Raw genomic sequence first — 27,925 nt, forward strand, 5'->3', positions numbered from 1 at the left:
ACACAAGTTTCTAAATGCCAAACAATTGAGTTAGTTCTCAGAGGGCATTGTCATGATGTTGACACCAGTTATTGTTTGGGACAAACCTTCCTGCATGATGGTTAAGTCATTTGAGGATTCAATAACTGCTCCTACCATGCAGTCATCTCAAACTTAGCCGGCCAAAGCCCTTTGGTATTTCCTTTTACTTTTGAGATGTCTATGCCAAATAGAAAAAGTCTCAGCACCAAACCCTGGAGGACTCCATTGGTGACTGGTCCCTTCCCCTATTTTGATCTCCTGCATCCTGTGAGCAAGTTGGCAATCCAGCTAGTGATGCAAGTGTTTGCTCCTACATTATTCATCTTTTGTACTACACCTGAGTAGGGGATTGTGTCAAAAGGCTTGGCCAGGTCAAGGTAATGTGGTGAACTGTTTTACCTTCATCCATTGCTTTGGTAACAAAAGTAAAGCTTAAACTTTTGCCCGTGATTTTGAGCCTTTCACACTTTCCTCTGGGCTGTTTTCAAACACATTTTTAGGGTCATGCATACATGTATGCATTCTTTGAGTCACCTTCCTGATTATATTAAATGATATTCCTTGTATCATACAGCACCAGTTGTTAGACTGTTTTAAATTTGTAGTTTTGAACAATCTTCTAGTAAGCAATGAAACAATGTATGAACCAATGACAGAACTACCCATTTCAGAAAATTTCAACCATAAAACGCCACTTAAACTTCTGTCATTACAATCCACCAATATCAGTAAATATGCAAAATTTCGGCAGAAGTCAGTCATCTAAATAATTCCACATCAAAGGGATCTCTAATGAAGAGGTTGCAGCTAAGAAACAACTTTATATTTCATTGTTTCATATACAAATAAAGTGGCTGTTGCCCATAAAGAATAAATTGCCTGTTACATTAAACAATGATAAGCTAGTAATATTGCAATAGGGAATTGATGGCAAACTGATAACAGGTTCATAGTTACTAGGTAATTCATCCAAAGGAGGACATTCACAGGAATGCAGCATCCAATCCCTTTAAAGTTTATTTATTTTTTATTTTATTTATTTTACATTTGTTGACTGGGATGGTCCGACTGGATACATGTCCATTTTCAGCGGAGGCCCGGGGAGAAAAGCTCCACATTGACAGTAAGTTACATACATGTTACATAGATACATATTGTTTCATTTAGTAATTAATGCATATGAGGAGAAGACATGAAATATATGTATTATAGAAAAACATCTTGGGAATAGCAATCACAGACTGCAACAGATCTTTTTCTTCCCTAGGTTGTCCTTTTAGCAAAGATTAAAGGGCTTCCATTTATGGGCAGAAAAATTCTCAAGGAAATATGGGGTTAGGTCAATTGAGAATAAAGGTCTAAAGTTTTTATACTTGGATAGTCCTGAAGAAAAGTATGATCTTGGCTTACTGAAGAGGAGTTAATCTGGGTTTGAGCATTGGCAAAGCCAATGTGACTTAAAATGGTATTTTAGACTCTTTGAATTGGGTTAGGGAGGTAGTAAGAGTGAGGTTGAAAGGAAGGGAGTTCCATATTTTTCCAATGGCGTTATAGGATTTGACTGTTTGGACAAGTAGCCTGTTTGATGAGCATAGACAGCTGAGATTGGTGTAGGGTATAATTAAATTTTTCAGTGCAGGAGTGTTGTCAGGTTGTTTGAGAATTTTAAATGCTTCTATGAGTTGGTTCTGCTGGAGAAGGTTTGGTAATTCTATCCAACCGAGGTTTCTTAGGTTAACACAGTGACGGGTTCTATAGGGCATGCCAGTTGCAAATCTGGCAATATGATTATAACAACATGAGAGTTTATTTAGGTCAGATTTGTTAAGGTTAGTAAGCATGGGGGAGGCATATAGAAGGGTAGAGAGAAGATGTTAGCGGGCAATGGCCACTTTGGCAATTGGAGTTAGGAAAGATTTTATCCTATATAGTGACCCAAGTTTCTTGTTAACGGTTTTAATGGTTTGGTTAATGTGCATGTTGAATCTAAGTTTATTGTCAATGGTAACTCCTAATAGTTTAGTATAGGAGTCTGGGGAGATGATAGTCCCATTGTTGGATTGTATAGTAAAGGATATAGGAGAGGGTTTATGGGTTGGATGGAAGAGTACTAATTTGGTTTTGTTTGGATTCAAGATCAGTTTTCTACTGCAGTAAAAATGCATTGGGTTGTGGTTAGTAGGTTAACTGGAGATGTATCAGAACAAACTAGCGTCGAGTCATCTGCATATTGAATACAGGTGGCCTCAGGGATGGCTGTGTAGAGGTCATTAATAAAGACTGAAAAGAGAAGAGGTCCCAATATGGAACCTTGAGGAACTCCTATGGTATTTGGTAAGAGGCAAGAGAGCTTATTCTGCCAGAGTACTGCTTGTTGCCTATCAGAGAGATAGGCATGAAACCAGTCCAGTGTTTGGTTGTCTAGGTAGAGAGTTTTCAGAGTGTGGAGAAGTAGCTGGTGGTTAACCATATCAAAGGCTTTTGATAGGTCCAGAAAGAGAGCTGAGGATATTTTTTTGTTATTCCGGTTGTGGTTAATTATGTCAGTAAATGAGAGGAGGGCAGTGGTTGTACTGTGGTGGGGTCTAAAACCATGTTGTGAACTGGTTAGTAGATTGTTCTGGATAAGATAGTATAGAAGTTGTTTGTGTACACACATTTCCATGATTTTGGCCAGTGGTGACAATATAGCTATTGGCCTATAATTTGATAATTCTGTGGATGAGCTGCCTTTGTGGAGTGGAATTACATAGGATATTTTCCATATTGAGGGGACTGTGGACTCTGTTATGGTTTGATTAATTAGGATTGAGATGGGGTAAGCTATGACATCTGCAGCTTTTTGCAAATATTCGGCTGGGAGAAGGTCTGCAGAGAGGGCAGTTGGCTTTAGCTTCTTCAGTAAGGATCATATAAAGCAAGTGGAGACAGGTTGGAGGTTAAATGAGAGTAGAGTCTTACAGATATAATCCGTTATTGAGGAGCAGGTAGCAGATAATTGGTTGGCTAAGGATTGGATAGTATCAGTAAAGAAAGTATTAAAGGTATTTGCTACTTCTTCTGAGTTTTTATCACATAGCGTTCCTGGGGTAGGGGTGGAGGATTTACCTGGATGGAGAAGATTATTTAAACCCGCCCAGAACTTTTGAGGGTTGTTTTGGTGTTTATATTGTAGTTGGCAATAATAGTTTTTTTTGTCAAGTGATATGGCTTTTTTTGTCTCATTTCTTAGCTGTTGGAATTTAATACGGTCTAGGGGTGACTTGGTTGTATGCCATTTGTCCCATGTTTTGTTTCTAAGTTTGATTTTAGATTTGGAGTCATTTGTTAGCCAATGTGCTATTTGTGTTTTAGTTATGATTAGTCTTTTTGGGGCATGAGAATCAAGTATGGTTAGAAATGTGGTATTAAAATTTGTTACTGCCTCCTCTAGGGGAAGATACTTAAGAGTTGACCAATTACAGGATTTAAGTTCCATCTGAAATTTTCTGAGGTCAAAATGTTTCTTGTTTCTAACTGACCTGTAAATGGGCAGTTTAGAGCTTACTGCTTTGTCTTTCCTTATATATGTGATAAGGTGATCACTAAGGTCATTGGGAAGGGTCCCAGACATGTACATATGGGGATGACTATTTATAAGTATCCAATCCAGGATACTCTCTTTTTGGTTAGAATTGCCTATTCTGGTGGAGGAAGATATGGTCTGTGAGAATCCATGGAGGTTTATATGGGTGGGGTTGGACTATGAGGAACACAGGTTCCAGTCAATGTTAACATCGCCCAGAACAATAGTTTCTTGAGGGTAGTTGTTTGCTAACCAGTTAAGAATGTTCTCCAGTGTGTCAGAATTTTTCCCAGGGGGGATGTAGATCCCAATTAGATCGCCCAGAACAATAGTTTCTTGAGGGTAGTTGTTTGCTAACCAGTTAAGAATGTTCTCCAGTGTGTCAGAATTTTTCCCAGGGGGGATGTAGATCCCAATTAGATTTATTCTTTTTTGTTTATTTAGTTGTAGTTTTAGAGCTAATATTTCAGCATTAGAGATCTGGGGTGGTTGAATGGGGTTAAGTGTGACGTTAAGTGTGCTTTTGTATAGCACTGCAATACCACCTCCCTTTTTCTTTGTACGATCGGCCCTAAGTATATTATAACCAGGTGGTACGATCTCATTATCTTTGGCTCCTGGTTTTAGCCAGGTTTCTGTTAGACACATTATGTCAGGGAGGTACTTTGCTAAAAGAGCATGTAGGTTGTGTACCTTATTGTTTAGGCTTCTTATATTTAGGTGGCAAATTTGGAGGGAGTTGGTTGACCTGAGAGAAAGTGGTGGGCTATCAGAGTTTGTGGTTGACGAGGGGCCTGGGTTAGGGTGGATGTCTCCATCTTTAGTTATGTTTTTTCTTAGATAATCTAATAGTCTCATAAGTTTAAGTAATAGTTTTTGACCATATTTGGATTTGGGGTGATTTAGGTTTGGTTTGTTAGGATACTGGTAATTAGGTTTTGGTGTTTTATTGGTTGGATAGTAGGTTATATGTTCAGTACTAAGTGAAGATTGGGGGGTACTAGTTTGATATTTGGGGTAGTGGAATCCTGAGTATAGCTGATCTTCATATCTAGTTAATAGGTATAGTGTAATTATAAGTGGTAGGATGAGAGGTATAGTTTTTAGTGTTGGCTTTGTTATAGTGGGTGGGGTGGACTTAATTGTCTTCGGGTGATGGTACATTGCTTTAAAGGGAATGTAGATGGTTAGATTGGTAAGTGATGGGAGGGGGAGGGAGGTAATAGAGAAGTGGTTTTGTATGGCTAGAAAAGGGGTGGGGTGTGGCTAAATAGTATAAATGTAGGAGTACTGGGGGTGGGTGAGATATGGGGGCAGGGTGGGGTGCGTAGCGAGCCCGAGCATAGCGAGGGTGAGCGTAGTGGGGTTAATTCTGCACCAAACTATCCAAAGGCCAGTGAATAAACTAAGTATTTGAAATACCCTACTATATAGTTCACCAAGCATAAAACAACTCCCTCTCTCTATTGTTAATGTGCACTTTGATTTCTACTAAAATTATCTAGGTGAGTTGCTATATTTAGATTGGATTAGGTGGTTTACTGCCGTGTTTTGTGGCCGTTTGTTATATTGTAGTGGAACTGATGAATAGAGCTTGTCTGTGCGTTCTTATCAGGTTTAGCGACCCTCTTTAGAGCAGGACTTGTAGAATGTAGCCAAGTGGGGAAATTAAAGGACAGTGCCTGAAAGGAGATACAATACATCGACAAGGCTTTCATTAGAACCCTTCTATCTTGTTAGCACAGTCAGTCGTACATTACAATTACAAACTTGAACACAGTCTTGCATTTCTACAGTGAGTAGCACAGAATAGGTACAGCAACTTGTTATACAAAGCACGATAGCTGTGTGAATATAAAATAGTGAGTTTTAGCGGACTATCACAGCTCATCCATGCCTGTATTGCAATAAAAACAGATTTAGAGCAAAAAAGACCTTATCAGTTTACTAGCGATAACATCACTAAAACTTAGTAGCTACAAGATATTTACAGGAATATACACGCTTCTGCTGTGGAGATAACTACAAAAAGTATTAATTTCTCCCTGTGCCTTTTTCAACCTTACTGGTTATACAGCACTAGCAAGCACGCTGTTGCCAAGAGATTTCTAAGTCCAGAGTTCTTTTAAAGCTGAGTCTCCGTTTTAAAAACAAAGGCATTAACAGTTAACCAGCAGTTTTGGACTCCTCAAGTTGTCGCTAAGAGATATTTACAGAAATATACATTTACAATACCAGCATTTACATACCCTGATTTGGAGGCTGCCGACTAGGTTCAGAAACACAGCAGTAATTAAAAAATGGTGGTACCTGCAGGGAGATAAGTAACCTCGCATACATCAGAGGTACGGGAAGGAGTTGTAAGGCAGGAAAAGCTTGAGGAGCGGGGTTAATTCTGCACCAAACTATCCAAGGGACAGTGAATAAAGTAAGTATTTGAAATACCCTACTATATAGTTCACCAAGCATAAAACAATTCCCTCTCTCTATTGTTAATGTGCACTTTGATTTCTACTAAAATTATCTAGGTGAGTTGCTATATTTAGATTGGATTAGGTGGTTTACTGCCGTGTTTTTAACCCAGTACGCTAGCTTTAAAAGAAATATTTAAAACTTTCTTTGTACTTTACTCTTGATAAATATTAACCTTGGCCGTTTGTTAGATTGTAGTGGAACTGATGAATAGAGCTTGTCTGTGCATTCTTATCAGGTTTAGCGACCCTCTTTAGAGCAGGACTTGTAGAATGTAGCCAAGTGGGGAAATTAAAGGACAGTGCCTGAAAGGAGATACAATACATCGACAAGGCTTTCATTAGAACCCTTCTATCTTGTTAGCACAGCTAGTCAGTCGTACATTACAATTACAAACTTGAACACAGTCAACACAGTACTGTACAACACAGTACAGTATCAATGATCCACCTGCATACTGTGGGAGTAGAATCTCCAGCCTTCTACATCAAAAGTAAGGCAACTACCTGTTTTGCTACTAACAATGCAAACAGATTTGGAATAAGCAGAACTAAACTTCTCTTTCCCTGAAGCCCTCAGCAGAATTTTTCATTTATTTAAGAGGAAAGTACAACTTGGAACAACGCCAATTTTCAGCAGAGGTGCAGGGAGAGATGCTCCAGATGCAGGTCTTTGTAATATGGGAGGAAACCAGACCACCCAGAGGGAACCCATACAAACACAGGGAGGACATACAGACTCCACACAGAATGCACCCCAGCCAAGAATCAAACCAGAAAACCTCTTGCTCTGAGGCAACAACACTACCACTGCACCATCCACTTGCCACAGCTAAATCTCTCAATTTCATAGCAGAAGAAAGCTGGAAAAAGACAGAATTTATTTGGGGAGGAGGCAAATGCCCCAAACCAGGGACACATTGTAAATATTGCTTGTATTATCTTAGAAAGCTGCTGAAATAGTGTTTTGTGTTACCATGTGTTTCCAAAAAAGATAGAAAGACTGAAACTTAAAGGGCTATCATTATTTAGTGAATTCCATTCTCACTGATTTGCCACAAAACCACAAATTTTAAGAGGACCTATCATAACTGGACTGGTGGCGATGGCGTGGGTAGAGAATGCAGGCTGTTGTGCCTAAGGTTCAGGCTTTGAACCTAGGTAATTCTAACCCTCAGGTATAAGTAACTGGGGCATCACACACACACACACACACACACACACACACACACACACACACACACACACACGCACACGCACACGCACACGCACACGCACACGCACGCACACACCTTAAGTGAAATGGAGCACAGCTCTGCATAATGAAATGAAACAGCCTGCTTACATTGAAACACCTGCATATAGAAAAGAAACACAGCTTACACACCCCTTAAATAAAATTGCTTACTAAAGCACAGTTAGAAAATGAATTCAGGTTTGGACAGAGAAATACATTGCCTAATTGTTTTTATGTCCAAATAAAATGGCACAGGGGAATTGTTGCTACAACTGTGGTCCACAAGCAATGCAATCTATTCTCAAATACTAAAGCTATTCTTGTGACAAAATGCTTGTTATATAAAAGAGCAACTGTGGGTTGAGTAGCTAAAATGTTATACTGTAAAATGCTGATCAGATCGGAATTATGTTCTATCTACTCTGAAGTAGCAGTTAACCAGCAATGAAAAAATAAGCCTCTTAAGTTAACACTCTATCTTAAATGACAGTGTGCTGTGGTCTGAATATGTACGGTGAAAGTTACTTTCTTGCAAATTTCTCTGTATTCAGTCTCTAGCATTTTTCATTTTCCACAGCACAAAATTATCAAATTAGTGAATTTTTACAAGCAAATGAGCATGGTAAATGCATCACTTTTTTCCAACTTCCAGAAGGAAATGTATGAACATTCTTTTAACAGTTTTATAGTTATGCTTTTATTTGTTTTGATATGTTGTCATATTTTTGTAACTTTGGATTAACTTGATAAGAAGAGCATCATGTAGTTGACAATGACAACTAAAATGAAAGTGCATAAAGCTCAGAGGCCCCCAGAGCGTATATCTATTCTTTTATTCCCCTTTTGAGGAGTTCTTTATTCTTAAATGAAACAGCCTGATTAAATGAAACGGAGCACAGCTCTGCATAATGAAATGAAACAGCCTGTTTAATGAAACGGGACACAGCTCTTGATAATGAAATGAACAGCCTGCTTAAATGAAACGGAGCACTGCTCTGCATATGGAAATGAAATGGAGCACAGCTCAGTCTGCATATAGAAATGAAATGAAATGAAATGGAGCTTACCGACCCATGGGAGTGACTTAGTGTGGCTACCAGGAACTGATGCGATCAATTTTTTTCTGCGCACTTCTGTGTTTTAAATTACGTAGCATGTGGTGCATGCATGAGTCAGGGCTTGCAGCTGTAAATGTGGGAGGGCGCTCCCTCCTCGTCGCCCTATGGTTCCAGCGCCTAAAACGGGATGCAAAGGGCGTTCTTAAAGAGGAATGCCCTTTCTTAAAAAAAAAACAAAAAAAACATTTTTTTTTAAAAATTAAAATAAAATTAATTTTTCGGCCAGCCGGTTCCAGGGGGGTGCAAGTGCACCCTCTTGCACCTGCCTGCGGGTGCCCATGTTGCTAGGGAAGTATTCTGATTGACAAGTAAGGGCAGCCTATGCCAGAAATGGGTCATATGTTGGGTTAAGTAGCTGTCACGCCATCTGGTCTTGTTAATGGGAGAGTGTAAGTTTAGGTTTTAAGAATGAGTGTTTCTCTTTAGGTGAAGGAGCTCCAAGAGTGCCGGGTCATTCATAGCATGGAAGGAGAATCACAGATCACCCACTAGAAGTCTGTACAACACTGAGTAGAATGGCAAAGCTTTTGGTCTATCAGAATAACTAAGGATACTGAGACCTGAAATGTTTTGTTCAGGAAATGCTGAGATTTCACAATTTGATGTTACAGTGGGAGAGGTGGACTGATATATGCTTAGCACCCAGGTATGCTATTAAATCTAAGAAATGTACAATTTTTTCAAGGGAGCATCTGCAGAGGTATTTCAAACTGGCAAACAAACTGCAAAAATGTTTCCAAAGGTTGCCAACTGCAGAAGATGTGTGTGTGTGTGTGTATAGAAGGGGAAGTGAAGAAATGGGAGCACATATTCTGGTCCTGCACAAAATTAACAAACTTCAGGCATGCACTGCAAAATCTGTTCAACAGACTATTCACTTGGCAAACTGCATTGATAAAGGGACTGCTCTTGCTTAACTATGGCTGGATTACTGATGTTCTAAACACCAAAGGCATTGTATGCCTGATTTTGATAGCAGCTAAAAAAGCTGTAGCATGTAGGTGGAAAATCAGAATTGAACCATAGCTATCAACCTCTTAGTGCAAGAAATTTGGACAAAGCCCAACATAATGGGGGACAATGACCGAGAAATAGGGACAGATTTTACATATTTGCACTTTTAAACTTTGAAATGTGCTAGAATAACAAGGTTTGTATTAAGATACATTTTCTGAAGGATTTGAAGTCTGAAACTCAAATGCATGTAATTATTTAGTGACTTCAGTCCTAAGATCATTCCAGTAATATGGCAGAAAACCACAAATTTTATAAGGTATAGATCAAAATAATACAAGGCAAAAATCTGGACAGTTCAGAGGTACAATATTGAACCAATATGCCAAGACATTGCTACTATGTTGTTGTTGTGTCTTTCAGCTTTTCCCGGTTAGGGGTCGCCACAGTGGAATGCCGGTCCGCTAATGATTGGCAGTTGATTGTTACATGCCAAGTTGCCAGCCCTAACGCACAACCTTCAACGAAGGTACGCCCATTTACGTATGGCTCCACGCAGAAGACACTCTAGCTGAGAATCGAACCAGACAGCGTCTTACTGTGAGACGACAACGCTACTGCAGCGCCACCACCGAAGACATTGCTAGTATAATGAATGAGATTTCAAAGATGAAAAGCAAAAGCATGATGGGAAAGCCTGATCAGAAATATATAAAGTAAATTGTTGCCACGGCTAGAATATAGAGAAGCAGAATTCAAACTAGACATATAATTAAAACACAAAGGTAGTTAAAATAAAAGCCAGCAAGTCTGATATTAAAAGGCAACTACTGTAAACTAAAGAGATATAAATGATTTCCTATGAAAGGAATGTAATGAAACAGAAAATTTACCCCAGGACTGCCTCCTGGACCACAAATAGACACAGTCAGATCCTAAATACTTTTCTGAAGTAAAAGCTAATACCAAAGGGCTCTGGCTAATTAAGTGTGCAGTTTACCGCAAGTGAGGAGGAGTCAGTGAATCCACAAATGACCTAGTCATCCAGCAGGAAGGTTTGTCTTAAATAAATAACTGTTGCCAAAATCATGGACCAAAACTAAATGCAAAACAATGTATTACTGCATCCTTTGGGAAGTAATCTATCCCAGGGAACTACCACACTGACAATACACCCCTAAGAGTTTACCCAACTGTTCGGTATTTTGGAACTTATATGGACAGTGACCTAATTCTTTACCAACATGTGTCCATTGCTGTAAGAAAGTCCTTCTATACTGCACAGCTTATAAACAAAGGGTTTGTGTCTAGATCTAGGGATGTCATTGTTTACTAATCCCTCATTAGTCCAGTCACTGAATATAATTCTCTTTAAAATGTGTCTGTCTAGTTATATGCAACAACTGGAATGCCACAGAATTCCTTAATAAAGGGATACAAGGCCTAAACACATATCAGACCAACTCAAAGCCTCGTAACTATACTCAGTATCCTACAGGATATTAAGAGATTATCTTTGTCTGGCATACAAGGCTTCCAATAACCCATTACTGAGGGATTTACTGCACATCAGCAAGTCCAGTGGCATCAAAAATACTCGGTCTAGGGATCTAAACCTCTTCTGCTGTATCAACAGAATGGTATCTTGCACAGAATACCACTGCTCTGGAACAGATTTCCCATCCACATAAAACAAAGTTCATTCCTGTCCATATTTAACAGCAATTTGGATCTACAGATGTGAAACAGAAAATTCACCCCAGGACTATTCCCTGTACTACTAATGGACAGAGGAAGCTCCTAAGTGCTTTACCCCACACATGGGTCCCCTCAAATTATCTATGATATGATCCCAGTTATTCTCATTAGGGATAATATATAATTATCCACCATGGGATGGGTAAGGCCAATCTCTAACCAAATGGGAGTAGGTTATATTGAGCACAAAAAGAGAAACTGTGTGGGTTTAAAATGGCCTGCAAGAGCAGCTAGCCTAGTTTTTATCTATGAGCCTATATACCGGTTTGTGAGACTAAATTACAATTATCAACCAATGTGCAAAATGGTATACCAATAGACAACTTGAAAATGTAATTTGAATTTTAGTATAATATGACATCAGAATTGTACTATGTTCAAGACTGTAAATAGGTTTGTAATGTGTTGGAAATACACACGGTGAAAAAATATAGTCACAGTCTGCAATAAAACGTAAGAATGGAGGATGCAACATTTGGAGTAACATGAGAATGAAGTACAAGGAAAGGGCTGTGCATGAAGCGGATTGCCATTAAATATGTTACTTTCAAATAATGACAAAGGGCAGACATTAGCAAAAATATACCCTAAGAAAATAGTACATAAACTGAAAATTGTACCAAGTAAAGAAAAAGGCAAACAAGATGTACTTAAATTTTCTTTACATTCTGTCATACAAGAGTATTCTTGAACATAAACTTTATGCCCGAAAGAAGTGATTTTTGAGCAATGGAAGACAAACCACCAAAAAGTCACATAAATTGTTATACTTTTGGTCAAAATGCCTGCTATACTGAGAAAAAAAATACTCAACATTCTTTATAACAGGAAGAGACTATGGAATAGGTCATTACATCTGTAGCAATGGATATCTTATTTTCAGAAATGGTCCGGTATAGAATCTAGTAAATCACATTCTTCTCAGACTTGTGTGCAGACAGAGAATTTAGACAAAGACCTACTGTTATTTTTACTTACTCAGTAGGCTTTCCATTTCAATTTACAAACAATATGCTCCATCAGAGTCATCTTCCAACAACAGCATTGGTCTTAGCCCTAAGGACTAACTCTGAAACAGTACCCAGAATTTGTCCCTGTGGCTGAACTCTAAGAGCTAATGGTTTTATCAAGCACAAAACAAATCCACAGTAACCGAAGAACTTCAGGACCAAAGTTGAAGTTTAATGAAGTGCTTTTCGTCAGGTACACTGACTCGACTTCTTCAGATAAACAATTACACATAAGCCTATGCTTAAAAACTCTAACAAAACAGTCATGTGACAACAGACATTAACATATTAAATAACAATTAGTGACTCAATGGCTCTTAAAAGTTTAAAACTATTGAAATTTGAGACTAACTTTTTTTTTTTTTAAAAAAAAAACAAGGCGTAATAATCCTGTAGCTGCTTTATGTGGAATCAAATAACACTCATTGCTTTGGTAGCCTATAATGACCAGCATAAGTGTTTGTACACAATACTTGAACTACATAAAATAAATAATAACATTCTATTAAAAAGACTATTAAAAAAGCATTCTATTAAAAGGACATACCTAAAATAGTCTAGTGTAAAATTAAATACACACTAGCAAAATACTACATCATACAAAATTAACCTGCAGCAAGTAGAAATATCTTCGAATATTAAATTGCATGACTACAAGTATATTAGCAAGCAAATATAAAGTGGTGGTTGTAAATAACGACATTAGAACAACGCACACGTTTTAAGGACATTATATTTTGTATTTTATGTTTATATTAGCCAATGTTCTAAGAGACTTGAAATTATCTAGTCAGGCTTTTTAATTTTAGATAAGGTAAAATAGAACAAGTCTCATTTAATCCCGGGTAGTGATGAGCATTAACCCGCAGTTGCCAAATAAGTTCTAACTGTTCCAACAATAGTGATACAGGTCCACCTCTTATGTCTTGGGTAATTTGGTTGATTATTCTGAATTTAAATCTATGTTTTGGGAAGTTATTAATATGCCTAGCTAAAGCATTTTCAGTTTTATTTTTCCTTATACTGTACAGGTGTTCGTATATTCTTTCTTTAAACTTTCTGTTCATTTTTCCGATGTAAAAAGCTGGACAGAAGTCACAATAAGCTAAATATACCACCATTTTTGTGTTACAGTTGAACCTCGTTTTAGTATATGTTGTGCTTCTAATGGTGAATCTCTGTCCTGTTGATATATATCCACATTAATTGTAGGATTCACACTTGAACATCCCAGGGGTTCTAGTGAAGTTTGGTTTAGATGCCTCCAAAGTTCTTTAAATTATTTCCTCTTCTAAATACAAAGGTTGACTTTTCACCTATTTTATTAATGATGTTATTGCCATTTAATAATAAGTTCCATTTTTTAAAAATAATTTTCTTAACATCAAAAGCCTCAAAGTTATAAGTAAAAATTCATCCTCCCTTTGCTTTATGGTGTGTGCTGCCTTTAATTTATGATTCTAGACAGAGGCCCTGCACCACCCAAGCTATTAATTTCTGGAACACATTGTTTAACATTCTTTTAGATGTGCCATTTTCCCACATCTGCTGCAATACTGTGTGGAAGGGTGGCTAGGGGAGATGAAAGTCTTAACAAAACTAAATAAAACTTGACTTTGCAGTTGACCAAGTGACCCCATACAATACTGTTTTATTCACATACTTGCCTTAAGGCTCCACACCTCCTAAAATTTCTTAGCTTAGCTCGTAACACAGGGCAGCATGGTTCCCAGCCTTACCTCCTAGGTGGCACAGTAGCAGGCCAGTCACTGGCACAAACACCTTTTTGGGAGCAAACCCAGTTCTGAAGTATTGAAACTGTCATATAAGAAAGGGCAGCATTCACTCAGAATCTTCAAAACTACAGATCTCTTATTATTCCCAAGCAAACATTGTTTGTAACAGACAGCTCAAGCGCACATCATTTACTGTACATGAGAAACTCAGCTAGCTGAAGCCTGTACAGCTCAGTAAACATCACATAGTAAAAATACCACAAAATAATTTTTGCAAGGAGACCCCCCCCCCAGTACCCCACATGCTAACAGTCAAGGTCTGACCCCACCAGCCTACTTTCTCACAGAGGTTGCTGCACTTTATAACCAGACTGGTCATTAGCATAGAAAGAAAAGCCTGTTTTGCGGTTTCTCAAAATGGCTGCTTTCTCAGGAATCAATTAATCTATCACCTACACATCGCAACTACACACAGACAGCAACAGCACATAAGCAACTGCTCCTTAGAAATTCCTAGATATTCCAAAGCCAATGAATCTCATGACCATTCTTGCCTTACCAGTACCCTCCCTCCCTCGGGTAGCATCTCCTTTCTCCACTTGTTTTGAGAAACTGCAGGCAAGCTGGAAGGAAATATTATGACATCAGTGAGATAAGATTATCATATGTCTATTACGGAAAACAGAAGTTTCATCAGAAAATATAGCTAGGCAGTGGGATAAATTGAAAGTGGAGTTTAAAAATAGGGTAGAAATAAAAGAAAAAATAGATAAGTGTTAAGAAGCAACAAGAATTATTTAGAGGGACTGACAAAGGTTAAAGTATTGTGGAATAGAGGAATCTCACAGAAGAAGAGGCACAACTGTAGCATGCTAAGCAGAAAAATAAGGGACATTCCTGGATAATATGCACGAGTTTAAAAAGGCTGCTGTTAAGCAACTGTTTGATAATAACTCTAAAGTACAAAAGCGTTTAGCACAGTGGTTCAGGAAACAAAGTAGAAAGGGTTGTAGCCAAGCTTAGGGAGCCTATAACAAGGAAAATAACCATAGATCCTGTAGAAGTATTAGAAATATTCTGGAAATTTTATGACAATCTGTATAAAGCAAAGAAATGTGTAAATCGAGAAAAAGTATACTGTACTCATCCCTCATTAGACCCATTATAGAATACAATGTCCCGTTTGGTATGTACCTCTTAAGACATCGGCAACAACTGAAAAGGCTGCAGAAATACCTCACTAAAAGAATTACAGGCCTAAAGCAGATGCCCTACGCTGACCGCCTTAAAAAGCTCTAGCTATACTCTGTCGCATATCGTCTACTCAGAGGCGGTCTCTGCTTAACATACAAGGCCATGTCAAACTCAGAGCTGTTGGACATGCTACACTTAAAGAAATCCCAATCCCTCAGAGCCACACGATCCAGGGATTTAAACCTTGTCATCACAATAAACAAAATATGCTGGAGGGAATTGTTTCCTGACCCAGAGGCTCCACAGACTCTGGAATAGACTGCCCATACATGTCAAGCAGAGCACTTCTTTGGCCCTCTTCAAAAGGAAGCTTGACAATTGGATGGGAGAAAAGAAATTCACCCTGGGGATCATGTCAGTCACCCTGCTAGACAGGGGACCAGGGAAGTAAATAGTGTGGGAAGAAATAGCCAGGGAATTGTTATGGTTAGGATTGTATAGGCCCTAGGGCCGATAGCCTAGTACCAACCTATGAACCTATGGAAGAATTAAATATGCCAAGGTTAGAGGTAAATGAGACTCGATCACTAACAGTTACAATAGGAGGAGATGAGATAAAAACTGTGATGTATAACCAATCTACAGGGAAGTCTCCGGGAATAGATGGTATTCCTATGGAAATCTCAATGCTAGGAGGGAAGAAAGTAATAAAGATCTGAAAGTTTTAGTTTAACAGTATTTTCAAAAGATGAGAAGCACCACAACATGTTGGAAGAAAGCTGTGGAGGCTGTAATACCTAAAGATGGTAAAGACCTATCAGATCCAGCTTCGTATTGGCCCATTTAGATTCTAAGCCATGATTATAAAGTGTTTATATCTATAAATGGCTAAAAGAATGGCAAATATGATGTCTAAATGTGTGTATACATACATATATATATATATATATATATATATATATATATATATGTGTGTTTGTGTGGAGGGGAAACATGACAACATTAATAGAAAAATGATGATCCAGAGGGAAGCAGAATGTAAGAAAATACTATTGTTGCTGGTGGGTCTTTATGCAGTGGAAGCATTCGACAGAGTAAAATGGCATTTTATGAGTAGGGCAATGGAAGCCTCTGCACTCCCTGATAAAATAAAATAATAAGAGTGATTAGGAGAATATACGAGGGATTGAAGGTGAAAGTTAGTGTGTGTGTGTGTGGGGGGGGGGACTCCTCTCTAATAAGTTCTGTTTGAACATAGGGACCAGACAGAGGTGTTCTCTCTCCCTTTTATTTGCGTTATATTTAGAACCACTGGCAAAGAAATAAGGGACTCAGAAATTCAAGGACATAATTGGTATGGTAATCAAGAAAATTTGGTTTAGTTTGCAGACAATATTATTTTGTACCTGATTCTTCTTCTTTCGGCTTTTTCCCGGTTAGGGTTCGCCACACCTGTCCGCTCATGATTGGCAGTAGAGTTTTATGGTGTTGAGTTGCCAGCCCGGTGCCCAACCTTCCACGGAAGGCACACACGTACACACTCATACCTAGGGCCAATTTAGAGTGTCCAATCCACCTACAGCATGTCTTTGGGATGTGGGAGGAAACCGGAGCACCCAGAGGAAACCCACGCGACCACAGGAAGGACATGCAGACTCCGCACAGAAGGCACCCCAGCCGAGGATCGAACTGGAGAACATCTTGCTGTGAGGTGACAACGCTAACCACTGCACCACTGCGGCTGCCCATTATTTTGTACCTGATAAAACCAGAAAAAGCACATTTCGGTGTTGTGGAACATTCTGAGACAGTTTCAAGTCTTTTTGGAATACAAAATTAACGAAGATAAAACAAAGGCAGCTATATACCCACCACAAGCTGGTTCAGCAATACCCATATTTATTGGGAACATGGTAAAATGAAATAATTAGGGAGTTTTGATTAAAAAGGACTCATTATGGCAGCTAAGGTATTATGGGAAGAGACTAAACAAAAAATAATACAAAAACTGAGAAATTGGAAGCTGTCTTTTATGAATATAGATAACAGGATACAAGCAATGAAAATGTTTTTAGTACATTTTGTTTTATACACAAGTCAGCCATATTTTTATCAACCAGATAAGAAGTTGTGGATAGCAATTAATAAAAAGTTGAAGGATTTTATCTGGGATGGAAGAAGTCATGTGGGATAAGTTGAATCTTCCAACATAACAAGGTTGTTTGGGATTACTTGATTTGAAGGGGGTACTTCAGAGCTACAGTTATGGCTCCTATACATAACACAAGCAGAAAGTTATAATTCAAAGTGGAAAGAGGCGATGATGAAACAGAGGGGAAGCTCAAGAAATAGGGAGAGACTGGGATTTTGGATGCAGATCCTCAAGGAAAATATAAATATAATATTCTATATGGCTAAAGTAACAGAAATGATTTTAAGAACTAAACCAACGTGGGAATGGAGAAAAGAAATTCTGCCAATAGGGATGTAAAATAGTAGAAAACTTTAATACAGCAAAACTTTTGAGACAACTCTTCTTCAAAACATTTTACATCACTTTCTACATGGTTTGGAATATTTCAGTTCTTTTGTGTTGGTATTCATTTTGGTTGGAACTCTTGAATGGTGGTGACAGTTTTTGTTTCAATTCTGATGATAGAGATGACTGCAATTAGGGGTACAGAGAATAGGCATGAGGGGGCTGGAATATACTGTAGAAAACTGGCAAAGGAACAGACTACCAAGTTACATTAAAGCAAGTACTAGTTTAGATATTTTTAAGAGCAACCTGGACACTTATTATGGGAACAAGTATTATGTTATATTGGCAAGCTAGAAGGGCATTAATACCAGTACTTGAAATATTTGTATGTATGTATGTAAGATATTGGGGGCAAATAATTAGACAGGGAAAGTTAACAGAGTGAGAAGAAGCCAAGAATTAATTTGGACTGCAGACTAGAGATGGTCTTCCCTATCAAGGATTGATATCAGAGTATAGGCAAACAGAAAGGAATAGGAGGAACTTAAGTAAAAAATCAGGTAGAGTTTTTAGTAGAATTCAGAACAGAAGCTGCTGTTACATAAGAGATAATTAGAGGGGTGAGATGATATGGGCAAGTACCAGCACAGCCAGCTGGAGTTTTGTAAAGAATGACGTCCTTTGAATAACAAACTGGTTTATACATGATGGTTGCGTTACAAATTTATTAGAACTGTATGTCATTTGTATATCAAACTGATTTGTACAGATGCCTGTGCTGAAAATGTATTTGTGAGCTTTGTTTGTTAAAATGTATCAGCAGTGCACCCTGTTAGAATGAAAATAAATGTACATGTATTACTGCAACTGAATTAAATGTACCAGCTAGCTTACTTCAAGAAAAATAAGGGAAATTTAAATGACCTGCTAAACCATTAAAATGGCACCCCACAGTGCTTAATAGGGCTGGAGACACTAGATCCGGGAAAAAGCTTTTGTTCATTAGCTCAGTAAAAAGAGGGGAAGACCCAGGCACGGCCATAAACATTTAGCTGTGTATTGTAGCAGTCTAGGCTAAATTCTTGTCTCAGCTTCAAAGGTGAATACTATGAGAACCTAGAGTCAGGTGACCCGATAAGGTCATTCTGCCAACCCTTTTGGGAATTATATTTTAGATATTACAAAGTGAAATCTCAGAGTACTGAGTATTCTGTTTTGGGGAACCTGACTAGAAAGATCCTTGCCCACAGCATTTTGCCTTGTGGCAGTAAGTAACTTAACTAAGGAACAGCAATTCTTTTAAATAAGGCAGGAATATGGTGAAGCTTATTTTAGATATTGTTTTTATTTATCTGAGTCTGTCCATCAATGTTTTTTTTTTCAATATTTCCTGTGATCTGAATTCTGTGTTTTACTGTAAATACATATTCAATATTTTCATGTTCTTTTATTTATTATTAAATATATTTAAAACTTTTATTGTGGCTGGTCATTGTAAAAAGTATCTAACCTTTGAGAGTACCTATATTTATTTGCTGACAATGTGTGGCCCACTTCAGAAGGCCCAGCTGTCTTGGTCAACTACTATCATTTGTATTAGTATTAATATTGCACCATATAATTGGATACCCTTTGTAAGAGCCTTATAGTAACTGACTGGTGGCAGTGACTCTACCTTATAACTTGAGCTAAGCAAGTAAAGCAGGTAGTCTGTGACAGCCTTTCCCAGGTGTGTGTGTGTGTGTGTGTGTGTGTGTGTGTGTGTGTGTGTGTGTGTGTGTGTGCGTGCGCGAGTGAGAAAATTAAATCTTAAACAGTGTGTGTAGCAGCTACTTAGGATAGGGACACAAAGCACTGGGTTCACATAGAGAGTTGCTGGAGGACTTAGTTTGGACACTTGGCTGAGGACCTAACCCTAAAGCTGTATCAGTGAGAAGTCTTATTGGGGACCTGGAGGGAGACAGATATAGAGATATCCAGACCCCAGGCTGAGTGTGTACTCTGTGTTCTCTTAACGGGAATTGTACTTGATACAGAGAGGTCTGCATCTGGGAATACTGAGTGCACATCCCTCTCCAGTGTCAGTGGTGAGGATTCAGGTTCCTTGATTACTGGCCCAGCATGGGGGACGTCACATATTGGTAGCAGTGGTGGGCATCTCAAGGGGTATATAACATATTGCACAGTAACTACAGGAATCAATCAGAGGAGGTTAGAAAAGGATTGGGAAGACAGACAGGATAAGCAATTCACAAAGAAACAATGGAAGAATACATGTATAGCTCCCAAATATGCAACAAAGTCTAGAATATATTATCTTCACTTGGAAGTGTTTGCATAACTATTTTTATACTCCAAGCAGATTCAAAATAAGTTTTCCTCATGTAGATTGCAAATCTTGGAGTTGTGATGGAAAGAAAGAAATAATTGGGAACATGTTTTTTGGCAGTGTAATGAATTGGCAGACTTTAAAATAATCCTTGCAGACTTCTCTGTCAGAAATACCATGTGTGCAAATTGGTGCCACTAAGGAAATTACTTTTTGAGCTGTGATACAGATTTGGAATTGCACAGACATTAAGGCCTTGCTGAGCTTAACTCTGGCGGCGGTCAAAAAAGCAATTACTAGAAAATGGAAATCAAAATCTAAACCAACAGTACTAGAAGTAGTGAATACAGTAACAGAGATAAAAGAACTAGAAGTGGGATCTTTAGAAAAGGGTTGGAGCAAATTACATAGAAAAAATGGCAATTGTGAGAACAATACATGCAGAATAATCTTTTGGGGGAGGAATGGGGTTTAAGGGAAGGCAGGAACTGAATGAACCATGTAATGCTTGACTGACAATGACTGTATAGAATTTTATAAATGATGTATAATTTGCAAATGAAAATATGCCAATATAGTTTGTTTTCCTTTATGTAAATGTATGATTGTCTATGGCATAAGTGATAATTCAATAAAGAGGTTTCTTGCCTAAAAAAAAAAAAAAAAAGGGATTATCATATGTCCTCTAACAGTGATGCAGGTGAAAATTACGTATGACCTCCTTCCACCAAGAGTTTTGCATCTGCATGTCTGCGGACCTCCTCCCCCCAAAATCAAATCGATTGAAAACAATTTCTTCTACTTAATCTCACAGTTGTTGTAGACCAAATTATACTGTGGGCTGTCAGCCCTGCAGGTCCACAGCCTAAGCATGCTCAAATGGCTAAAACCTCATACAAAATGAATACAGCAATTATCAGTCCTTCATCCACTATTCTGTTTGTAACCATTTGCTCATCAATGTTCCAGCAACTTCATGTATCTTTCTACTGCTTTGTTAGAATATTAAGACAGATTTATAATGCTTTCTAGTCAATCTTCTGCAGAATTTGCATTTTCTTTCCTACTGGTCACAAGAACTATGTGGTATGAACCAGTATCACTCTGTAGATACTACAGTATGGAATGGAATGGAAATACACTGATAAATTCTAAGATACCTCATCTGGCTTGACTTCAGTGTAATATGGCTTCGCAGTCAATGTGTACTCCTTGTTAAATGCTGACAAAGTATGCGTCCCAGTTCGAAGGACCTGCTGTGCCACTACAAAAGAAAAAGAATAACAGCCAGCTAGTGATCACCAAACATATGCATTTACAGCTAATACTATCTCATTAGCAGAACTGCAGTTTATACAAATATACCAAATGAATACACACAGGCTGAAAAAATATGTGTGTGTCACATATGTAAACTGTAGTCCAAGTGGGTCATACAGCAATCAGAATTTGAATAGTTTACAAGTCACAACTGAAAAACTGGCTTAGTTAACTATAGCATAGCTCTCAACTTCTTAGCGCGAAAAATCTGGACAAAGCCAAAGATAATGGAGGGGGACAAAGCCTCAAAAACATGGACAATTTTTAAATATTGCTCTTGTAAACTTAGAAAGCTGCTAGAATAAAAGGTCTTGTGTTAACATGTATTTTCTGAAGGATATGAAGGATGAAACTCAAATGTCTGTCATTATTTAATGAATTCTATATTCACTGATTTACCTGATAAAATTGAGAAAAATCACAAAATGTATGAGGAACAGACCAAAAATATGAGGCGCAAATCTGGACAGCTGAGAGGTATGAACTACAGCCATAAAGGCATCTGTAAATATAATTTATGAAAAAGAAGTTAAGATACAATCCTTACAACAACAGAAAACATTTCAAATTCAGCCGGAGCACATCTCCTTTCATTTATAAATCATGACTATTATTTAAAAAATTTAAACCTGGAATATCCACTGTCAACTGGTCATCAGCACCTTTAAACATCTACCAAAGATTTTTTTTTAAACAAAACATGCACAATGCTTCACACATCTAGTTCTGTAATCACCACTTACATACTTGATTAACCATTCCATGGACTCAAAGACTTTCTGGAATTTTGTTTTCACTGCGGCACAAGCAAGAATGCTTCATGGTAGAAAATCTAATAGTCAAAATCAGACAAAGTACAGTTTTGTACCTACCATAAATGTAGATGTTCGAGTGCTAATATAGCTGCAGTCATAACAGATGGGTTCTCCTGCCGTCAGGCGGGTCCTCGGTCGGCCAAATTCCAAAGTCTAGGTCCGGCGTCGGTTGTTGTCACTTCTTCCCTGACGTCAGTGCGACAGGGGTATAAAGGAACCAGCCGACGCCATTTTCTTCAGTTTTTCTTGCCCCAGATGTCAGGTGCCCCCAGAAGGAAGGCAATACATAAATTTGTGTAATCATGCAGTGCAATATAATCAAAATACAGTAGTTGCAAGCAAATACATCATAAATGAATACCCCAATCAGGTTGTATGAGGATGTGTTAGCCTATAGGCCTGTCCCAAGAGGGAAGGAGGGAGGAAACCTGGACTGCAGCTGTATTAGCACCCGAACATCTACATTTATGGTAGGTACAAAACTGTACTATGTTCATCGTGCATACAGCTGCAGTCATAACAGATGGGTAGAATCCCAAAGCTAAGAAAGGGGTGGTAGGCACTAGGTGGAATTAGGAGGAGCCAAAATGCCCTGCAAGACTGCAGTGGCAAAGCCTGCTCTAGATTTTGAGTATAATGGTAGGTTGTAGTGCTTGGAGAAGGTATGCACAGAACTCCAGTGGCTGCTTCCAAAATATCCTTGGTAGGAACTCCTCTGAGGAATGCTGCAGAGGTGGCTGTGGCCCTGGTGGAATGAATCCTAATGCCTGTAGGAACAGTTTTGCCATGAAAGTAATAGCAAAAGTGTATGCAGTGGGCTATCCATTTTGAGATTGTCTGTTTGGAAATTGGCTTCCCTTGAGCTCCTACCGCATAGGCCACAAAGAGCTGTTCTGATTTTCTGAAAGGCTTTGTTCTGTCCAAATAATAACGCAGTTGTCTGTGGATGTCCAAGGAATGTAGTAATCTCTCCCCTTTGTTTTGAGGATTAGGATAAAAAGTAGGTAAATGTATGGCCTGATTTAAAGCTACCCTGGATACCACTTTAGGCATAAAGGACGGGTTGGTTCGTAAGGAAACTCTGTCCTGATGGAAGATGATAAAAGGTTGAATGGCCATGAGAGCCTGTAGTTCTGAAACTCTACGAGCTGAGGTGATAGCCAGAAGGAAAGCTGTTTTCCAGGACAAATATTGCAAATCTGATGAGGCAGCTGGCTCAAAGGGAGGCAAGGTCAGTTTTTCCAGCATGAAATTAAGATCCCAAGCAGGTATTGGTTGTTTTCTTGGAGGCCTTAAATTCTTAGCCCCTCTGAGGAACTGCCTTAGGAGAGGGTGAAAGAATAAAGGTGGATTAGTGTTGTATTCTGCAGAAATGGCTAATGCATGGATTTTGATGGAGGAGAAAGAAAGTCCACTGCTTAGCAGTTCAGCCAAATATTGTAGTATTTGAGGTAAATTCAGTTTTCCAGGATCCTGGCCCTTTTTCTCATTCCAGACACAAAAACGTTTCCATTTTGCGGAGTAAGCTTTTCTAGCTGATGGCCTTCTGGCCTCCAAAATGACATCCTGCACCTCCTTGGAGAGTAGGGCCTGTTGTGATGCTAAGGAATCTTCCATGCGGCTAGATTGAGTGTTTTTAGTTGGCTGTGAAGAGTTTTGAAACTGTGCTGAGTCAGAAGAAGAGGCATTAGAGGCAGGGTCCATGGTGGGAATCGTCAGGCTCCTCAGGAGTGGGTACCAGTGTTGCCTTGGCCAGTCCGGAGCAATGAGGATCATCTTTGGTCTGTCTGCTTTGGTCTTTAATAGAACTTTGGGCAGCAGAGGAAGAGGAGGGAAGGCATAAACTGTCATTGATGTCCAACTGAAGGAAAGAGCGTCCACTCTCCAGGCCTTTGGATGGAAGATCCTTGAGCAGAATTTTGACAATTGATGATTCTTGTGGGAGGCAAAGAGATCTATGTCTGGCCTTCCCCATTCTTGTATTATTTCTGTAAAACTTTTGGATGCAATTTCCATTCATGTGGATCTGTCATATTCCTGCTTAGGTTGTCTGCCAGCGTGTTTTCCTTGCCTGGCAAGTACTGTGCTTGTAGTTCCATCTGTAAGTCCATGGCCATGTTCCAAAGTGACATGGCCAGTCTGCATAGGGGATAAGAATGTGTTCCTCCCTGTTTGTTTATGTACCACATAACTGTGGTGTTGTCCGTTCTTATCAATAGTTGACCTGGTTGTAGAAGGTCCTTGAAAGCTATAATAGCATTTATTACTGCTAGCATTTCTTTTTGATTGATGTAAAGGTGCTTTTCTTTTTGAGACCATTTGCCCTGAATGCACTGGTCTGTCATGTGCGCCCCCCAGGCGTAGTCCGAGGCGTCTGTTGTGATGACTTGATTTGCTTGAGGCTTGCTGAATGGAAGACCTGTGTTTGCTTGACATGCTTGAGCCCACCACAGAAATTCCTTTTGCAGACATGGAATTAGTGGTATTATTGTTTCCAAACTGTGGCTGTGTTGAGACCATATGTTTGTCAGGTACCATTGTAGTTTTCTCATATGCAGCTTTGCACATGGGATTAGTAAGATGCAAGATGCCATGAATCCCAGAGCCTGCAGGATTTTCCTTGCAGTCAGCCTGGTGCAATTTGCCAGTGTTCTGAAGTATTGAATTAGTTGCCCCTGCTTCTCTGGCGTGAGGTAGGCCATCTGGGTGTTTGTGTCCAAATTGGCACCCAGGAAAATTATCTTCCGAGAGGGTATTAGCCTTGATTTCTCTTTGTTGACCGTATATCCCAGAGAGTTTAATAACATTATTACATAAGCCAGATGTTTCAGAAGAATGTGCTTGCTGTCCGCTTGGATCAGGCAGTCATCCAAATAAGGGTATATTTGTATCCCTTGAAGTCTGCAATAGGCAATTACTGATGCCAGGCATTTCGTGAATACTCTGGGCGCAGTAGATAAGCCAAAGGGCAATGCAGAGAATTGATAATGGGTTGAACCTGCAAGAAATCTGAGGTACCTTCTGCAATTTTGTCTGATTGGGACATGCAGGTATGCCTCCTTGAGGTCCAATGTTACCAGCCAAGACTCCTTGCCCAGCATGGGAAGAAGTTGCTGTAGAGTGAGCATCTTGAATTTTGGTACGAGTAGAAATGTGTTTAGGATGGATAGATCCAAAATAGGTCTCCAATCTTTTCCCTTCCTTGGCACCAGAAATAGCCTGGAATAAAACCTTGACCTTGTTCGTGTAGGTACCTCTTGAATAGCTTTCATGTTTATGAGATCTGAAATTTGCCTTTGTGCCTCTGCCCTTTGATTGTGTAGCAGGTTTGGCATGCCTCTCATTTTTGGAAGGGTATGAAAATGGAATTTGTAGCCTCTGTTTATAATGTCCAGGATCCATTTGTCTTTTGTGACAACATGCCAATTTTTTGAAAATAATGCCAGCTTTCCTCCTAAGGGGGCTGCCATTTGAGACCTGGTTGGCATGCAAAGGGGAAAGCCATTGGGTTTGCTTTCTGAAAGATTGCGAGTTGTCCTCACCACCTCTTTGTGTAGGAGCTTGCCATTGTCTGCCTCTATACGATCCTTGTGATTGTCCTCTGCCCCTCGGGCGCCTGTATCTGCCTCTTTGGGGTCTGTCTGTGGCTGGAAAGGACCAGTTTTTGGAAGGCCAATTTCTACTAAAACGTGAGGGTTGAACCTGCAGAAATTCTTTCACAGTTTGCATTGATTTAGCCTTTTCCTCCATTTTCCGTAATACTTCCTCAGCATTAGCACCAAATAGTACATCCTTATGAAAAGGCGTCTAGTAATTTAGCTTTGACATGATCAGGCAAGGCTTGTTCCTTGAGCCAGGCATGCCTACGTATGACTGAGCCTGTAACAGCAGCTCTACATGAGGCCTCTAGAGCATCAAAACCACATTGTAAGGTATGCTTACCCACTTGTTCTGCACTATGCATCAAATCCTGCAACTCCTTCAAGTCTGGTTGTTCAGGTTGTGACATTTTACTTTTCAATTGTGATAACAAAAACTGTTGGTATTTTAGCATATGAAACTGACAGTTTAAGGCCCTCATGGATAAGGTAGCCGAGGTATATACCTTTTTTCCCCACCTTTCTAAGGATCTGGAATCTCTCTCGGAAGGCAATGGATTTTTGGCAATGGAGGCCTTAACTCCCTTGGGTCCCTGTGAGATGGTTTCTAGGTCAGCAGCATGGCTTTTGTATAGAAATTGGTGTGAGTCAGGAACCCTGTAGTACCTGTCAGGCTTAACTGGAGCTGGAGGTAGAGAGTCCGGGTTAAGGCAGGCCTCCGAGTAAACATCATCTAGGATGTCCAAGACAGGAGGTATAGCCAGAGGCCTGTGCTGGGGTAACAAAAGAAATTCCCTGAGCCTTTTCTTGGAATCTGAATAATCCTGGCCTTCCCAGTGGAAGTGTTCCCTTAAGGTATGCAAAGTTTCCCCAAATGAGTAATCCTCAGGGGGGGATACAGAAGGAATAGACTCCTCCGCATCAGAGTCTTCAAAAGGGGAGTAAGACTGTTCCTGATCATCAGAGTGTTCTGAAATAATGGAGCCCTGATCAGAGGAGGGGGAATCTTCCTCCACTCTGGGCCTTTTGTACGGAGGGGGCTGAGAACCTCTGATTAGAGTAATTAAATCCTCAGCCATTTTAAGCATCTGTTTCTTAGGCATGGGGCCTGGAGATGGGCCCTGTGTAGCTGGTCTCAGAGTGCATGGTTGCTTTAGACTTGGTGAAAGCCTTGATGGAGAAAGAAGAGGAAGGTCTGAAGACACCTTGAGTGGAGGTGGACCTGTCCACATTCTGTGTTTCAACGCCAAGAGTGGCTTTGGTATCTGTAGTCGGGGTGTGGGCCGAGGAGCCTGCGACCTCGGGCACAGGAGACACCGCCAAAGATGTGTCGTCGGTAATCAGGGGCTGCGTAGGCGCCTCGCTGAGAACCGGACCACGTGTAGTCGGCTTTGGCGTGGTGTCGGTAGACCTCGAGTGTCGGTCCTTGTCTTTGCTTTTTAGACAAAACCGAGTCGGAGTATCAGACGACATAGTATAGTTAAATGCTTTCCCAAAAAAATGCTGGGTGAACTCCGCCGACGCTTAATAGTGCGTTTGTTGAATGTAGCACAAAAGCGACAGACCGAGACGCCGTGGTCTGGGCCTAAACAAGGAATACAGAGGGAATGGAAATCCTTATGCGGTATTTGCTTCCCACAAGAAATACAATTATTAACTTTGTCTGACATCAGTCTGAGGCAAGAAAAGTTTCAACGGGTACTTAGCTTTTAAGAAGACTTCGGTTTCCAAATTTTCGTAATCTCAGGAGCTGGCCGACCGGCACTTGCGAACTGCTTCTGCTTCGGGCACCGCACGGCAAGAAAGACTGGAGAAAATGGCGTCAGCTGGTTCCTTTATACCCCTGTCGCACTGACGTCAGGGAAGAAGCGACGACAACCGACGCCGGACCTAGACTTTGGAATTCGGCCGACCGAGGACCCGCCTGATGGCAGGAGAACCCATCTGTTATGACTGCAGCTGTATGCACGATGAACATCTGCATAATGCTAAGTTACTCTGACTTTGTTATGTCCAGTGCTGCTGTTCTGAAATAATAAACTAGAAAGACTTATACTTAGCATGTATTTATATTTGATTTGTTTTCCAGGTATTTGGGCTGGCCCCAGGACTCTCTCTGGCTATGACCTAGGCTGTAAGGCATCACAATGCACAAGTCTTTCATAAAACAAGCCTTAAAGTGCTATTTCTGAAGTAATTCTCAGTCAACAAGACATGCGAATAAACCAATATTTACAACTTTACAGCTAGACTTTTTATATTCACAAGATATAGCCAACACTTAAACAGTGTCAACTGTACAGCTGTAAATCTTGA

The 27,925-nt window shown here is 39.6% G+C and overlaps 1 protein-coding gene across 3 annotated transcripts in view; it reads right to left on the minus strand.

Moving 5' to 3' along the window:
- LOC122787763 overlaps window positions 1-27,925 on the minus strand; it is a 580,606-nt gene that overhangs the window by 333,845 nt on the left and 218,836 nt on the right. For all 3 annotated transcript variants that reach the window (XM_044054660.1, XM_044054661.1, XR_006362597.1), the window contains exon 3: window positions 21,036-21,139. In XM_044054660.1, the coding sequence (XP_043910595.1) occupies window positions 21,036-21,139 (104 nt within the window). The remainder of the gene's footprint in view (window positions 1-21,035; window positions 21,140-27,925) is intronic.

This window comes from Protopterus annectens, chromosome 13.part0 (assembly GCF_019279795.1).
Source record: "Protopterus annectens isolate FY-2018-M chromosome 13.part0, PAN1.0, whole genome shotgun sequence".
NCBI lineage: Eukaryota > Metazoa > Chordata > Ceratodontiformes > Protopteridae > Protopterus > Protopterus annectens.